General features: G+C 45.0%; 1 protein-coding gene across 1 annotated transcript in view; it reads right to left on the reverse strand.

Annotated features, from left to right (window-relative positions):
• Positions 1-17,343, reverse strand: part of LOC147669135 (uncharacterized) — a 306,712-nt gene that overhangs the window by 187,657 nt on the left and 101,712 nt on the right. Inside the window, exon 2 of the mRNA XM_086948199.1 lies at positions 15,494-15,517. Coding sequence (XP_086804325.1) covers positions 15,494-15,517 — 24 coding nt within the window. The remainder of the gene's footprint in view (positions 1-15,493; positions 15,518-17,343) is intronic.

Here is a 17,343-nt window from a genome sequence, read left to right on the forward strand (position 1 = left end):
CATTGAACAATACTCCTACTGATTTACGAGGGGAAGTGAGGTATAGCAAAATATCGTCTGCATACAACGATATACGATCCTCAAGGTCAGGGGACCACCTAATGCCTTTGAGCGATGGTTCCCACCGAAGCCATGCGGCAAGGGGCTCAAGGGTGAGTGCGAAGAGCAGTGGTGACAAGGGGCAGTCCTGCCGTGTGCCTCTTCCGAGAACGAAAGGTTTCGAGGCCCTACCGTTGACCACCACTTGGGCTAGCAGTTGATCATACAGGAGTCTAACCCACCCGATGAAATTTGGGCCAAAACCAAATTTTGCGGGAGCCGCCCACAAATACGGCCACTTCACTGTGTCGAAGGCCATTGAGGCGTCCAAAGAAACCAAGATGGCTGGCTCACGATACGACCCCGCCCTTGCCAATACGCCATGAAGACGGCGAAGGTTGAGCGCAGTATTGCAATGGGGAATGAACCCAAACTGATCTGGGTGTATCAAATCGCTGATCACCTTAATCAGTCGATTTGCCAAAAGTTTTGCCAAGATCTTTGGCTCGACGTTCAAAAGTGAGATCGGCCTGTATGATGAACATTGGTCGCGGGGCTTCCCGTCTTTGTGGATGACTACAATGGTTGCCTGTCTCTGATCCCGGGGAAGGGATCCAAGATCTCGCGGTTCCAAAAACATTTGGCGAAGGTGTGGCGCCATTTTGTCGGGACACAACTTGTACAGCTCAATCGAGATACCATTCGGGCCGGAGGCCTTCCCCGAGCGAAGGGAGCGGATAGCGAGCGCTATTTCATTGGTGGAAAAGTCCGCCTCCATAAGCTCCTTGTCTGACTCCGACAGGCTAGGCAACGCGATATCCCTAAGTAGCAAATGTGAGTCCTCTTCCGGTCTGTCCGAGACCGGCGCGTAGACCTTCTGAAAGTGCTGGGCAAAGACCCCGACTATCTCAACCAGGTCCACAGCCCGTGTCCCATTCACTCTTTCTACAACAGGCACCACCCGATTCAATCTTTCTCTTTTATCCAACCAAGCAATCAATTTTCCCGCTTTGTCACCGACATCATACAAACGCCCCTGTTGCTCACGACTCATCGCCTTGGCCTCATCCGTCACCAGAGCCCAGTAGTCAGACTGTTTAATAGCTAGAACATGCAACCCCTCAGGTGTAACCCCAGATTCCAACTCTTCTTCCAAAGCAGTAATGTCATTCTCCAAACATACCATCTCCTCATTCTTGCTTTTCCTCGCACTGGCAATCAAGGACAAGGTTTGACCACGAATCACTGTCTTATAGGCCTCCCAAAGGGAAATGGAGGAGGATACCGACCCCACGTTCTCAGCAAAGTAATAATCCATGCATTTAACCACCTCAGCTCTAGTTTTAGGATTACGAAGGTGCCAGGGGTTAATTGGAGCAACACGGCCCTCAGTTCCCAACTGCACATCAATAGTAAGAGAGTGGGGAGTGGTCCGAGATCCCCTAGCAAGGTGTCGAATTTCCCTCACAGAGACCACCTGCACCGCTGGTATTAGGATATAATCAAGCCTCAAGAGACTCCCATGTGCTCCCGAATAAAAGGTATATTGTGCCTGTCCGGGGTGCAGTTGCCTCCAGCAATCCACTAAACCCAGCGTATCCAGGAAGTTGCCCAGCCATGATTGTGATTTCAAGAGAATCCTGGGGGGGCTACGATCCTCACTACCACAGACAATGGAGTTAAAGTCACCACCCACAACCAACACACCGGCAGGGAAATTTAAAACCACCCTTCCCAAATCAGAAAACGTGGTGGACTGTAGGCCTGGCGGGAGATATACAGAGAGTATGGAGATTGTCTTCCCCTCCCAGAGGCCCGTAATGGCCGCATATCGGCCTCTATCATCCAGCACGGTGTTGTCTACCTCCAGGGGGAGGGAGCTCCTAACGAGGACGCCTGCCCCCCTTGACCCAGTAGTAAATCCGGAATGTGCCGCCAGACGATAGCCCCGTCTGTTTAATGCATGGCATGTGTTCCCTATCAGATGTGTTTCCTGCAATAACACTATATCTAGTGAAAGACGTTTCAAGTATTGCAAAACTATCCCCCACTTTATCCTATCGCCCAGACCATTGACATTCCAACTCAGCACCCTCAGCCCCCTACCCCCATCCCAGAAATGAGAACAGTGCTCCCCCCACGAAGAAACAGGCACAGAAGACGGAATATGCAGCAAAGTGTAGCCTTGAAATAAACAAAGAAACAAAGAACCCACCCCCACCCCCAGAGGAATCCCCAAAACACACCCCCCACCCTGCACCCCTGCGTTAGACCAAAAAGCCACCCCAACTTGCAGTGTGCCTGTCGCCCCATTAAACTAACCTACAAAAAGAGAGAAAAACCCCCTAGAGGAGGAAGAGTCCCGATTCCTTCCACCCCCGGGTAATCACCAATATATGTACATAAGAATCATCAAACCACTGCTATAAGTCCATAGAGCTGGCACGCCGGTAAGGACTCACTCCTCCTGTTCCTCCAGGCCACCTTCAGCGCCCCTCGATTGTGCCGGGCGGTTCCGATGCGCCGGCAGAGTATCGACCCAGTCACTGACAACCTCAGGGCGGTCAAAGAAGAGCGCACGTTCCTCATATTCAATCCTCAATTGGGCCGGGAAAAGCATGGCATACTTCAGTCCCATGTCTCTAAGTCGCTGTTTCACCCCCGTGAAGCCCATGCGTTGTTTTTGCACCGCCTGCGTAAAATCCAGATAAAAACTGATCGATGCGTTTTCAAATTTTTTGGGACCATTGGTGCGTGATGCTTGAAGAATAGCATCTATGTCCCGAAAATTAAAAATCCTGGCTATGATAGGCCTCGGGGCGTCACCCAGTTCAGGCTTCCCGCCTGGAACTCTGTGGGCACGCTCCACCGTGAAAAAGTTACTGAGGCCCTTGGGTGTTAAGTGATTCAGCACAAGGTCCTCCACCAGAAGGTCTGTGGATAATTCCGTGGAATTCTCCGGAACACCGATAATGCGGAAGTTGTTGCGCCTGGCCCGGCTCTCAAAATCATCCAGACGACGGGCAAACAAGTCAATAGATGTCCGGAGATTACGGACTTCGGTCTGAAGATCCGAGACATCAGTAGTAAGACTTGTAGTCTTAATGTCCAGGGACTTGACCTGCTCATTGGTCTTTGCCAGATCCGTCCTGATGAGGTTGACTTCGATCGCCACTGTGTCTATCTTAGAAGCCAGTGTCTCGTACTGCTGGCCCATAGAGGTCTTCATACTTGCAATGGCGCCCATGACGTCTCTCAGTGTCAATTCTTCTCTCGCAGGAGAGCCATCTCCAGTCTCATCCAAAACTTTACCCACACCACCAGGGGATTCTTTCGGGCGGGTGAAGCGATCCATAGTATTGGATTGGGTGATACCCCCTCGGTACGTGCCCCTGGTGGCCCGCTTCTCACTCTCCGTCTTGCCTGCCATTTTGAGCAGCGAGCCCTGATGGGCCTTTTGGGATCTGGTTAGAATGGCTCTCCGCAAAACTGACTTGTGGAGTCCAGGGACGAAGGCGAAAGACAAGCTCAGAGCCGGTAGCAAGACACAGGCCAGCAGTGTCAAGAGGCAGCAAGTCTCAGTAGACAATGACCAAAAACGAAACCGAAAGTACCACAGGGACAGTGGCCGAGTCTCACTGGCCGTTGTTGTTCAATTGCCACCTGGGTACCTTGTGGACTCAAGTCCGTGGATAGTCGTCGATGTTGGCCGCGAAGTTTCGAAGTGTAGTGAGTCTGGTTCCCGGCGGCCAAATCGATTTTTGAAAAGAGATATTGTGCCAGCAGGGCATCAGCTAGTAGAACCCGTCATCAAAATCAGGATACATGGCAGGATAGATGCGGGAGGCGGAAAGGTTCTCGGGAGCCCTGTGCTCACACGTCCATCTTGGATGCGCGCGAAGCTTTTCCATAAAACAGTTTTTTAACTTACTTGTCCTACAATCCAATGACATGTATTCAGTAGCTAAGGAGAGCAATCCTTCCAGCTCCAAATCTAAATGAAAAGTGACCGGAGGTAGTCAAAGCACAGGAAGAGCCTGCTGGACAGGAACAGGAAGTTGGAGTCTCATAGGCACTTTCTGCCTGTTGGAAAAGAGAAGGGAAAAAAGGACTCCTCACACAAAAAAACAACGCTAACAGTCCATTTGAGAAGTTTTTCAAATCCAAATTGTCTTTTTGAGGAAATAAAGCGGCTTTTCGAGGAGAGAATCCTCTCCAGGTTGCAGCCGTGGCCGATCATGCTCAATCATGCTTGCCTATGACACAAAAGAAGTGCCTGAAGTTGCTGGCAGGGTCTTAAGCTGCGCTAGTGGCAGCAAAACCTCACAGGTGGATAGAAAATGTCATGGTCGATCGTCGAGCACCCAGCAAGACCTGTAGCATTCACTGTGCACTCGAAAAGACGTTATGAGCACGTCAATGGAAAACAAAAAACTCAGCTCCATTGCCGAGTGGGAAGTTTATTGGTAATGCCTTGTTCTCCACATAATGCAGAGCTGTCCCATTCCACAAACTCTGCTAGCAAATTTTTACACCCAGGCCTAAAATATACTAAAAAAGCTGTGCAGAATAACGTATGTCCAGACTGTAGGGCAGAAGTTCTATCAACTTTAATTGTTGATCACAGCAATAAATAACTCATTTTAATGCTACAAATTTGTAGCGCATATGGCACTAAAAGCAAAACTCAAATTTTCTACATTAAAGCAAGGCAAATTTTACAATCAAACATATACTACAGTTGCAATAATGATCCATGAGGAAACTAGTATTGGATCAGGTTACTACACCGTCATTTGATCAATTAAGACGTAAATGACACTTGCAAACATTCAGAGATTACCTTTATTTATTTTGAAGGGTTTATATAGTGCGGACAAGACCCTTGCGGGTCACAGTGTGCTTTACAAGCAGATATAGCAAATAAAACTCAAAATACAGACAGAAATGAAAAATAGATATGATCCGAGCACATCATACAAAGAATGACAGCATGTAAACATAGTTCATGTGAACTTGGACAGGAGAATAGCTTTCACTTCTTTTTGAACGATAGAGTGGAGGGACTTTGTCTGGTTTCAGTAGGTAGTGCATTCCAAATCCTAGGGGCAATCCCAGAGAAGGCCCGACTGTATGCTTTCTTCTTTGAAAATCGTTGTGGTTTTACTAGAAAGTTATTAGCATTTCATGAGTATCTATTGACACAAGATAGTGCCAGTTTCTGTGCCAAGTAGCTTGGAGAATTGTGCTGAATAGCCTTGTGTGTCATGCATGAAATTCTCAGTTGAACTCTAGCTTCAAAAGGTAAACAATTGAGGGCTTTTAAGTCTGAGGAGATGTGGCAGTTTCTTTTGGAGCCGGTGATGAGTATGGCAGCTTAGCTGATTGAGGCTTTTAGGGGGGCTGTCGTCGATCTCGGGAGTCTGCAAATGGTAGCACTCCCATATTCAATTCTGGGGAGTACTAGAGCATAAACAGCAAGTTTGAGGTCATTTGCGGGGAGGAAGGGTTTGAGTTTTCTTAGGATATTCATTTGATAAGTTGCTCCTTTTGTTCCACTGCTGATGTGTTTCTCTATGTTAAGGTTTTTGTCGAGGGTAACTCCCAGTGAATTAGCGGAGTCAATGATAAGAGGTTGGCAGTTGAGTGCTGTGAGGTGTTTCAGCCAGACACTGATGATTGTTGATTGATTGGGGGTGAGTGATGAGGAGGAATTCTGTTTTGAGGGTGTTTAGTTTCAGATGGTTTCCGGCTAACCAGGTCTGATTTTTTTTAAGTGTTACGTTGAGCAATTTGATGTCTTCTGGTGAGTGGATTTTTAGGTAAATTTGTGTAGTTTCTGCATACATGTGATATTGAACATTAGAAGAGCTGAAGATGTCAGTGAGTGGTTCCATGAATAAGTTGAAGGGAGTAGGAGAGAGGGAAGATCCTTGCGGAACTCCTAAAGTGACTAGGACGGGATTGGATAAGGATTGCTTAGCCTTGAATCTTTGTGATCTATTATGCAGGAATAAGGTAAACCATTTACGGACTGACCCCGATAACCCCATTCTTTGCTCCAAGATGTTTAGTAGGTTGTCATGCTTGACGGTATAAAAAGCTGAGTGTAGATTGTGCAAGATTAACAGACATTCTTCATTTTGATCAAGAATTTTTAAAGCATCATCAATTATGTGGGTCATGGCTGTTTTAGTGCTGTGCCCAGTGCGGTACCCATATTGTTATTGATCTAGCAGGTTGAAATGATCGATGTGTCTTCTGAGCTGTGTGTAAACACGTTTTCCAATAGTTTGGCCAGCATAGGAATGTTCGATATTGGGCAATAGTTATTTAGGTCTGCTGGATCGGACGTTGGCTTTTTCAGGTTGGGGATACCTGCCCAGATTTAAGGTTATCTAGGATGATTACTTGCTGGAGAGCGGTGTTTATAATCTTGGTCCACATAGGCAGTAACTGAGGAATGAAGTTTGTTAAATGGCTAGCGGGAAAAGGGTCAGAAAAAAGGTTGGATGGGTTCAGAGAAGCATCTTCACTGTATGAGATGAAGGAGGCCCAAGAGCATTGTTTTTGAGGTTAAACTTAGAGGCGCAAATGAGTAGGGCTCCTAAAGGGGATGGGGTGTCAATGTGAATGCCACAATGGGTTTTTAAGTCATTGAGCATATCCGCTTTTAGGTGATCAAGCAATACTATTGTATATGTTCAATATATATACACACCACGGAAGCCGCGGACGAGGGAGGATGCGAGGATTTCTCGACGGGTAATGGAAGTTTCATTTACCCCTCTTCCAGATCGGCTCATGAAGCATTGACTCTTATCTATTTCAGCTCACGATTCAGAAATACTGACAGGGCTATAACTAGAATTATTTCCATACCACATAGGTATAGTACTTTCACTTGTATATACACCTTGCGCACTTAGATGGCAACCGCAGTGAGTGACAGAGGGATCTAACTCTGTCCTGACAAAGACTCATGCTAGGCCTCGAAATATGTTGACATCAGCAGGAGAACTAGCTCATTAAATAGCTTTGGTTCCTCCGCCACACACATTTTTAATAATACCAGCCTATGACCAATAAATAATTTTTTGTTTCCATAAGGCCAGGTATTTTTTTGATCTCACTTTTCCATTCACCCCTGACCCTACTTGCACTCACTCAAATACACCTCACATAGCACTTACAAAATCTAAAGTGCTCGAGCGTAGTCGCTAGTTGCAGCACGCCCCCTCCCGCAGCGGGCCGGAAGACCCCGATGATGAATCATAACACCAAGGGCCCTTTTGGTGTGTGAGGGGTATTTTAACAAATATTGTGTATGCCTCTTATACCTCGGCTCACAGGAAACCATTTAGAGGTGGATCTTGTTGTTTATACATACCTTTGACTGGAGGAGGGTGCATCCACCTGAGTGCTTTCCAGCACTACCTCTTCACTCCCCTATTGATTTTTGTTTACAATATATATGTTGTCCTGTGGTCTAACAATGGTGATGATCACTTTAGGCCTTGTATTCATTGCTGGAGTTATGCTTCTATTATGGTATCTATTGTTGTATCCTACAGTTTGAAGGAATAGTGTAAATGATGTGTGACTGATCGTGGCGTCCAGTTTCTGCCCTTACCAACTTAAAGTCTATGTAGGAAATTGGGTTACTGGTTGAGAGGAGTTAACCCTATTCAAGTAGCAACCACAATTTCCGTCAGAGTGAAACACAAGCAAACCCCAAATTAACCAGTGCTTAACCCTCTGGTAGCTTAACACAAAATCAGACAGGCCTAATTTAGAGACAACGTGTAAAGTATTTATGCAGCACGTCTAACAGTTAAAAGTTAAAACACAAAACAGGAACAAATCTCACACCACATTAGACTTGGTCCAAGTACAGGCAAACTGTGATGGAGCAAGTTCCGGATACAGGACAATGCTCAGTTTGCTGAGAAAGTACCTTGTGGGCCTGGGCATTGAGATGGGAAGTCTTTGCTCCATGCTGCACTGCTAGGGCTTGGAGAAACATTGGCAAAGAGCTGCATTTGGAATTCCGGGCATCGAGAAGCATCATGCAGCAGAGTCATCAAGGAGATGCAAAAGGCAGTGGGGGTGGAGGAGCCATTAGTGAAGAGATGCAATGCATTGGCCAGTGTTGGCACCTAGGAAGATGCCAGGATTTGTGACTAGATGCATTGGTGTTTAGGGCGAGCTGCATCATGCTGGATCAATGTCGATGGTGAACTATGTCACACTGCATCGAGAAGCAGGAGAGATGCGTGAATGATACATTGTACGTCTTGCGAGTGAGCATGCGCACAAGCAAGATGCACAAAATAGGTTATCAAATAAGATGGATGGCGAGGACCAGGAAGGAGAGGGGCCATGGCAAGGAGGAGGCAGCCACAGCAGGTAAGGACCCTTTTTCTTACTTTATAATTAATTTGGGAGTGGGGAGGGAGCGGAGCAGAGTGAAGCGGAGTTCCACTGACTTTTTTCCCAACTCTGTGGAATTCCTCTTAGAGGCACTCCACTCGCCCGGAGTTACCATTTTCAACAGATCTATTGTGCCTTCACACAGGAGGCTCTTTACGAAGAAGTCAGTCCACTATGCATAGAGTTTTTCAGTCCCTCACCAAAATGTTTTATCATTATATACGTAACTACCTAAGATATTATCTTGAACATGAAATTTGTTTAAAGTACTTTAGAAAAATGTGAGTTACTCTTGGTATAGAAGGCCAATCATCTGTCTAAGACTCTTCCCTGCACATACCTAGTTTCTGCAAATTAAAATCCTGCATTATACATTTCTGGTTATCACAACATTTGCATTTATTTTCCAGTGCACTAAATATTCTTCTCTCACATTATCAACTATGGAACAGAGGGAGCTGCTGCAGACATTTCTTACCTTATAATTTAGAAACATATGAGAAGAAAACAAATTAAAATGAATGTTGATTTTGATATGTTCCTAGTGTTTACACAGTACCGGAAGAAAAATGTAAATACGTAGTAGAAGAATGGAGCTCAAAGGTGGTCGAAGAACTAGAAATATAATGAAATGCCATTTGCTTTTTATCACTATGTAATAATTGGGTTTTAATTATAACTGTTCATCTGCACATAGACTCACACACACCTAGACACATTTCCTCATACTCTCTCTCACACACACACACACACAGACACTCAGACCTATATACATACCTACATCCTCACATACACATATCCACACTCAGCCACATGTACATACCCACACAGATACCACCGCACATTCAGTCACACACACCACATACAAACACCTGCGTGCACATTCCTTGGCACACAAACACAGTACTATACACATAAACACACCTACACTCTGTTTCACACATACACCCCCACAGGTTCAGTGACATACAAACTCACATACATGCCCATACACCTTTACACACATGCACTTGGACACACACACATGCAAAACTACACCCACAGTCAGTCACAATCACAGACACACACACATCCCCACACATTCAGTCACACACACACCTATTCTTGCACACACATTCTGTCACTTGCACACAGCTACACCTACAAAAACAAACACACACACTCAGTCATACATATACACATACGTCTCCACAATTCAGTGATAGACACACTCACAACAACCCTCCACACACCTCCATCTCCAATCCTGTACATACTCACACACACTCGCATGCACACTACATCCAGGCACACACATACTTAGGACCTGATTTAGATCTTGGAGAATCTTTTCTCACTGTCGATTTTCGTCTGATTCACAATACGCCAACTAGGCAGTCTGCCCGCTTTATTTAGATCTTGGTGGCTCTGGGGACGATAGATCGTCCAAGCCCTGCAGACTCCGTCACAATTTTCCTCCCGCATTGAAGGTCTCATAGGCAACAGCGGCTGTCGGAGAGAGTCCAGCTGATATTACCACCAGCTCAATTACAATGTGCTTTTCTGTTGAGGAAACTGTGGCCGCTAAACCTCCAAACCAGAGTTGGTGGATTCCAACAGATATGGTTTGGAAATGTGCCTTATTTTTGGTTGAGGTTGGAAAGAGTGGCGGGCCCATTTTTTGAAATACCAATGGAGGGATTTGTATGCTCCCCGTTAGGGGTAGTACCCAAGAAGGACCAGGGGGAGTTCTGGTTAATTAATAATTTATCGGCTCCCAGGGGCCAATCCTTAAATGGCGCCATAGATTGGGACCTGTGCGGAAAACAACCTTTACAACGCAGTCATTACATTGCACTACCTTTTCATAGGGGTCGTTACATCGCAACATCCTTTACATAGAATGTCATTACAACGCAGCCATTACATTGCATGTCACTACAACGCATGTCATTACAATGCATGTGACTAAAACACAGGCATTACATTGCAAGTCATTACAATGCATACCATTACAACGCATAGTACCCTTACACTATTCAACACTTACCCTACTGTTGCACTCACTTGAGTTAGAATAGTAATTTTGACCCCTACACTATTCAACACTTACCCTACTGTTGCACTCACTGGAGTTGGACTAGTAATGTTTACCTCCACACTACGCAATACTTACTCTACTGTTGTACTCACTGGAGTTAGATTCGTAACTATTACCCCTATACTATCCAACACTTACCTTAAATGCGACGTAAAGGCATACATTGTAATGGTATGGTGGTAAAGGTATAATGCGACGTAATGGAATACATTGTAAAGGTAGTTTCTGAAAAATGCAATGTAATGGCATGCAATGTAAAAGAATGCTTTGTAAAGGATGTTGCGATGTAAAAACTGTGTTGTAAAGGCATGCATTGTCAATGTATGTGTTGTAACATTATACATTGGACCTGAGAGCAGTCAGAAATGCATTGTTTGATCAAGCAATTGAAATGCTGAGGGGCTGTGGCTGGGCGCACTGCTGGCAAAATCAGACATTGAATCAGCCTTCTGCTTATAGCCAGATTTTTGCCTGCTTGGTTTCCAGTTCCAAGGAAAATATTTTATAGACAAATGAATGCCTATGGGGTGTTCTGTTTCCTGCTCTTACTTTGAGAAGTTCAGTTAATTTCTGGAGTGGGTTTTCAGACAGGTGACAGGCCACTGGTCATTCCTGCTCTACCCAGACAATTTTATTTTCTTAGGAGCACCTGGTTCTCAGGAATGTGCAGGGCATTACAGAGGGTTTGTGCACTCATGCATGATTATAGCATCCCTACCATCCCGAAGCAGCAGAGAACCCAACGCCTTTCCCAGACAAGCTTTGGCAGCTTGTCGGACCACAGGCTAGCAGCCAGGACCAGGTGGGCATATGAAGGGGCATTTGGGGCCTTCTGCAATTTCTTGGGGGAAGAATGGAAGGGGCATGGCATGAATAAACGGCAGTCATTTCCTTTTTGAGGGCAATGAGGGATGGGGGGAACTCTGTGGCATCAGCAAGGCGGCAGATAGTTTAAGCCTTGACCAGCTTAGGGGTATGTTGGTAAGCTTGCTGGACAGGACACATGTACCCCGACAGCGTTTATCTTGCATCTGGGGGTTAATGATCTGGTTCCCCTGGGTAGGAAGGGTGTAGTGGAGGTACTGATCTCCGAGGTAGGGTGGTTGGCAAGGAGGTGCTCAAAGGCGGTACTGGCCTGGTCACACATGGTCCTCAGATTTCAGTGGAGGGGGGAGTCTGTTTGGGCTTTGAACCACTCAGTGAAAAGAATCAACAATCGTATTGATAAGTTTTTCCAATCCCCACACTTCAGACAATTGTGCATGGTGCATCTGGGGGAAACATTTTTTCCTTCAGGATGGCATGCATCTTTCCAAGCTAGGTAAAGAAATATACCTGGGGAATTTACTTGCCTGGTCAGTGGGAACACGGAACAGTGCATAACCTCCTAGTGAAGGGGGCAGATAGTCGGGCAACCATGCTGGCCTGTGGCGGTAGGGTCATGATTGGGGGGGCAACTTTTATGGTCCCTAGTAGATATCACCGTTGTCAAATGAGGACACCTGAGGGGGGGACAGATGGTCTCTCATGGAACTCCAGGGGCAGTTAAAGCTGGTAGGCTGGAAGGGTGCGAGAAGGGAAGTCTCTCTTCGGGTAGCCTTTTGGGCCAACCCTCCATGTGCGCAATGGCGCAAGTAACAGCACAGCTCCTTATGGAGATAATGTTGAGGGCGTAGAGCAGAGGTCTTCAATCTGTGGGGCGCGACCCCCAGGGGGGTCGCGGAGTCCTGGGAAGGGGGTCGCGCATTCCCTGGGCTCACTTCCGCCTGGGCTCTGGGAAAAGTAAACCGTCCCTGGGCAGTTAATTTTGAAATTAAAATACTTCGAGCTTCATTGTAGTTCAGGAAGTGTTCTCCTGTGCTGTGAAACCGGAGCTGATCAGACAGCTAGGCAAGGTTTGCCTGCTTGCCTGAAAGGACTGGAAATGTGCGCGCTACGTGTTAATTTGAAAGTGAAAAGGGCAATTTGTAGATGTAAAGAATGCTTGGTACTGACTTTCATTGATTGAATCCTTCCCTGGAAGCTTAGTGACGAGCTGTAAAGTGTGTGCTTCTAATTGCAAATATATTTACATAGAGCTTACTATCGGGAAGGAGGTGTTGAATTTCAGTAAGTAGCAAGAACAAGCATTTACAATACAATAGGTCGCGCACTTATAAAAGTAAAAGCTACAGGTATTATAAATTATGTTTTTATTTATATTTTGGAGTAATTATGTAAGGAAAAAGTGCCCGCAATAGCAAATTATAAGCTTTTATATCTCATTCTCCTTAGTAGTTGGCATTTAACCTTACTCACATTTCTGTGTGATCCTGTCACAAGTCCTCAACTGCTCCAAAGTTGTAATGGTGGCAAGCAAAATATAACATTTGTGTGTATATGGAATCGCTTAGCTTGTCTTTGCTCCCATAGTGCAGTTGTTTAGACATCACCAGGAATTCGGAGTTTAGAGAGGATTGACCCTAAACAAGCACACTAAGCCAGTCTGGCTCAACCACTAACAGCCCAGTACCTCCGACAGTATGAGGCTGCAATGACCTCACAGGTGTTAGTATGGATGCCGCCCATGGGAGAGACTCCTACTAACCAAGCTGATGTCAATGAGGACTCAACAGACACTTTCACTTCTCTCTGCTTCACTAAACATTCCTTTTGTCAGGGGCAGGAGTAGGCTGATCTCTCACAAGGTGCAGTGGCCATCTTAAATGTAAATGTAAATGTGGCGTATTTGTATAGCGCGAACAGTGACCCGGAGGCATCCCGGCGCTTGTACTCCTACCACTTAGAAAGACTAACAGTCACTTGAGCTACTTCCAGCGAAATGCCAACAGAGACTGCAATACAGGCATGTGCTAATAAAGGGCAGTTCCATTGGGCCTGTAATTATCCCATTGCTAGTTTTAGCTATGTATTTCACATATTCTCTTGAAAAGCCCATATCTAAAAATGTCAAAATAAGATTTTGATGCATTGCAGTACGTGCGTGCAAGCATTGGGAAAATTAACTACCAGGATGCAATGCAGGATGCTATTGCCAAATCACTACAGTTAATGAGTAAAGATAGCAATGCATTATATTAAAGAAGCTGTTTCGGCACAGTGACTTGATGGGAACCAGCATGCACTGCTCTTTAACATGTGTTGCTGTAGAAGAGTGCTAAGTTTGCTTACTGCTTACTTCAGCACTGAGTCCAACTCTCATTTTTGTCAACCAGTGGAACTTTGCCTGCAGAATGCTGCCTCCTGTCTGTTGACCCTTGAGACATCCTCCACCATCCTGAGGCAGAGCATTTCACTTTCACCCTGCTCTCTCCGCAACTGGCTGCAGCTCCGAAGCTGGGCTGCGTGCCACAGGCGCCGTGTTGCAACAGAAAGTGCGGAGCCTATACGTATTTAATTAAGCAGGTACCATGTTTAAATGAGGCACTAAGAAGGCCAGGTTGCATGATTTAAATAAATAAATAAATAATGATGAATGTGGGCGCCGAATACATCATCAAGCGCGGTACACCTGCATATTAAATTAACCGGGCACTGTGTTCTACTACATTAAGTGCAGCACCCATGCAAGTTACATTTATGCGCATATCGGCCCGTACAGTTTAATCTTGTTTCACCACCATAAAAATGATTTGCCGTGGGAATTGGGGACATTTATGGTTGTCGAGGATGAGGAGTACCAGGTTTCAGAAATTTGTTTCAGGAGGGGTCCTTACGCCTAAAATCTTTTAAAAGGGGGGTCTCAGCATCAAAAAGTTTGAAGACCTCTGGCGTAGAGGGTGCCAGGGTGAGATAAACTTCTGGTGAACTGGGCCTCCTGTGCAAGGTCACTCGGGTAGGAGGGTGGGACCTAGCATGATCTTGGACCAGTCATTGACCTTGCCGTAGGCGCAAACAGGAATATGCAGGAAGATCACTTAGCTTTTGACAGGAATGCCTATGTATGAGAAACATGTTAAGGATAGCCAAATGATATACTGTACATATCAATGTAATGGACTGGACTTTCTGCGTATTTTGTAAATAGTGAAATTATAAAGAGTAAAGATTTGTTATTGTAATGAATAAAATAGTTGTGGGAATTATGAGCCTTAACCTAAACCATGGTGTTGTCTCCATTGATGCCTTAGGGGAAAATTAAGGTGGATCTGTGCTTGGGCTAGGTGCACAACTGATGAGGTTAAAGGGGATAGTCTGTTTAGGGGAGGGGACTCGGCAGTACATGGCCATATGCGTTCATGTAAGCACACCCAGACCACCCCAAAGCTGCAATCCAAAAAGACATTTTATTTCTTACGAACCATTCTCTTCTCTAATCCTCATTGAGCCCATTTCGCCCCCATCCTTCTCCTCCATCTGGGTTTCATCTTCATACCATGGCTCTCCATGCAAAGTCCGGTGCTGCAGTCATGGGCACAGCAACAGACAACACATCACCAAACACAACTGGAACACCAGCCTCACAGCAGGGTTTAGCCTGCTCTCAATCAATACACATGAGGAAAGCCAAGCTGCATCGGTTCCTGATTCGCTTCACTTAATGCATTAAAATAAACAGATCCGGGACTAGGGGGACCTTCGGAAGCAAACGTTGGAGCCAACCGTGACCCTGAAGGGAAGCCAGCAGTTGTGCTCACCAGCCCGGCTTCCCTACTATGTTTGCCACTTCTTATTCGGTTTCCAAGTAGCTATTTCTTGTGATTTTATTAACAAGTGTCGGAAATGTATGACACTTACCTGATCCCTCGATATGGCAAGCAGTGGCTTCTAAGTCCTGGGTGCCAGAGTTCAAAATCCTATGGCCCATAGACAGACTGTTGGTGGAATTCGACATTTTGATGTAAACTCTAATAACAGGGTATGATAAATATTGCTTATGTCCCCACGTTAATGTACTGGCACATTTGAAGATTGTCTATACCACAATGTTCTGATTAATACCTGGTATTGGGGTCCTTGGATAATCTGTAAAACAAAATTAGAGTACGCTCTTGTAATTAAAATGCAAAGAAGTATTTCAATACATGTTTTTCTTCACATTTGCTGAATTCTCTTTGATCATTATTTAAGCGTATTAAGGAGCTGAAGAGCTGTGTGGCGGAAGAGGTATTGTTGTGCACTCACCAAAACGACAGCTTAAAGTGATTTTGCAAGACAGAGATGCTTTAAATAGGAAACTATCTGCACAATGCTGCACAACTTTGTAACTGATTTAGAAAATCACCATAGTCACAATGTACGATGCTTAATTCCTTACATTTACCTGCATATTGACAAGTGTTCAACAATATAATGTAAAACTGTCAATCAAATGGTTTCTAGAGGCTTTCATCCACTGTGAGCAAATGTTGAACAACAGCGGTAATGTGACAATGCTTACCATTTTATCATACTATTATTCCTTAGTCTGACTAACAATAATGCCCAGTTACTTATCGGTGTCGTTCTATACCGGGAGTCCAGGTCTTTCTGTTCCCTTCCTTGCACGTGAGCAGTTCGCCTGAGACGGCATTAACCTCCGTACTTAACAACATCAGAAGTCATGTGGATGCCGGTCACAGGACTTTGCTAATCCTTTTGGACCTCATTCGGCCTTCGATACCATCTCTCCTCTACGATTGGTTGGGAGGCTTAGATAATTGGGATTGAGGGCTCTGCCCTGAATCTGCTCACCTAATTTCTTACGGAGGGTCAAGATGGGCCAGTTCTACTCAGCCCCCAATACATTGTTCTATGGTGTTCCTCAGGGGTCCTCGTTGAGCCCTACCCTTTTTATATGTATGTGGCCCCTCTTGCCAGAGTGGTAAATTCATTTGGGTTAGAACTGTTACTATATGCTGATGACACTCATCGCATCAGCAGCAAATTTTGAAAACTGTATGCCGGCAGTGGCCTCCTGGATGGTACAAAACTATTTAAGACTAAATGGGGAAAAAAGTGAGGTTTTCATTTTTAGAAACCATCAGGACATTTGGTTGGACGCCTGGTGGCCGGACACGCTTGGACCTTGCCCCCTGCCCTGGGCTCAGCACCAAAAACGTGGGCATCTAAAATGACAATTCTCTTTCCATTCCATTTGTAAAACTTTATTTCAAACAGCATGATCATAAAAGCATTTCATGCAACATCCAACATCTCATTTGTGTTTAAAAACAGAAATAAAGTTACATTAATACTAGATAGCTGGTGTTGCCTAAAAGGATCTGATTTACGGTCAGTCCTGATATCACGGTCTGCATTTATTCTTATATACAGTACTTTGGTTCAATTTACAATAACATTGAAATAATCTACACTGAATGTAACACTCAGGTCAACTCATAACCGATAATGTATGAGATTATATAAAGTGCTTGTGTTAGTCTTTGAAGTAATTATTAGCAACATAACTGGTTACATTTAAAGTGCTCGTCCAGAAAAAATCATGATAGGGGATCATTAAGCACCAATCCTAGTTCTTGATAACCTAAATACCCTAGTAATCTATACCTAAAATATGATACGTGATTAAAATACTGTTAAGATAGGCATAGAATCCATCTACAGTTCCATCAGTTAAAAAGCGGAGCAGGATATACACCAATTTAGTCACCATTTTTGGGGGGTATTTTTAAAAAAAAGCTCTTCGAGTACACCACATGGAAAACAAAAAGCCTGCCACTGAGTAGGCTATGGGGAGACTAGTATTATACTTCAATAGGCTAAAGGCCTCAGAGCATTGCCTGGGTCCTAGATTTCTACATATCTGGACAAGCCATCATTTTCTAGCTTTCTAATAGCGAGTACAGTAA

Source organism: Lissotriton vulgaris, unplaced genomic scaffold (genome assembly GCF_964263255.1).
Source record: "Lissotriton vulgaris unplaced genomic scaffold, aLisVul1.2 SCAFFOLD_2603, whole genome shotgun sequence".
NCBI lineage: Eukaryota > Metazoa > Chordata > Amphibia > Caudata > Salamandridae > Lissotriton > Lissotriton vulgaris.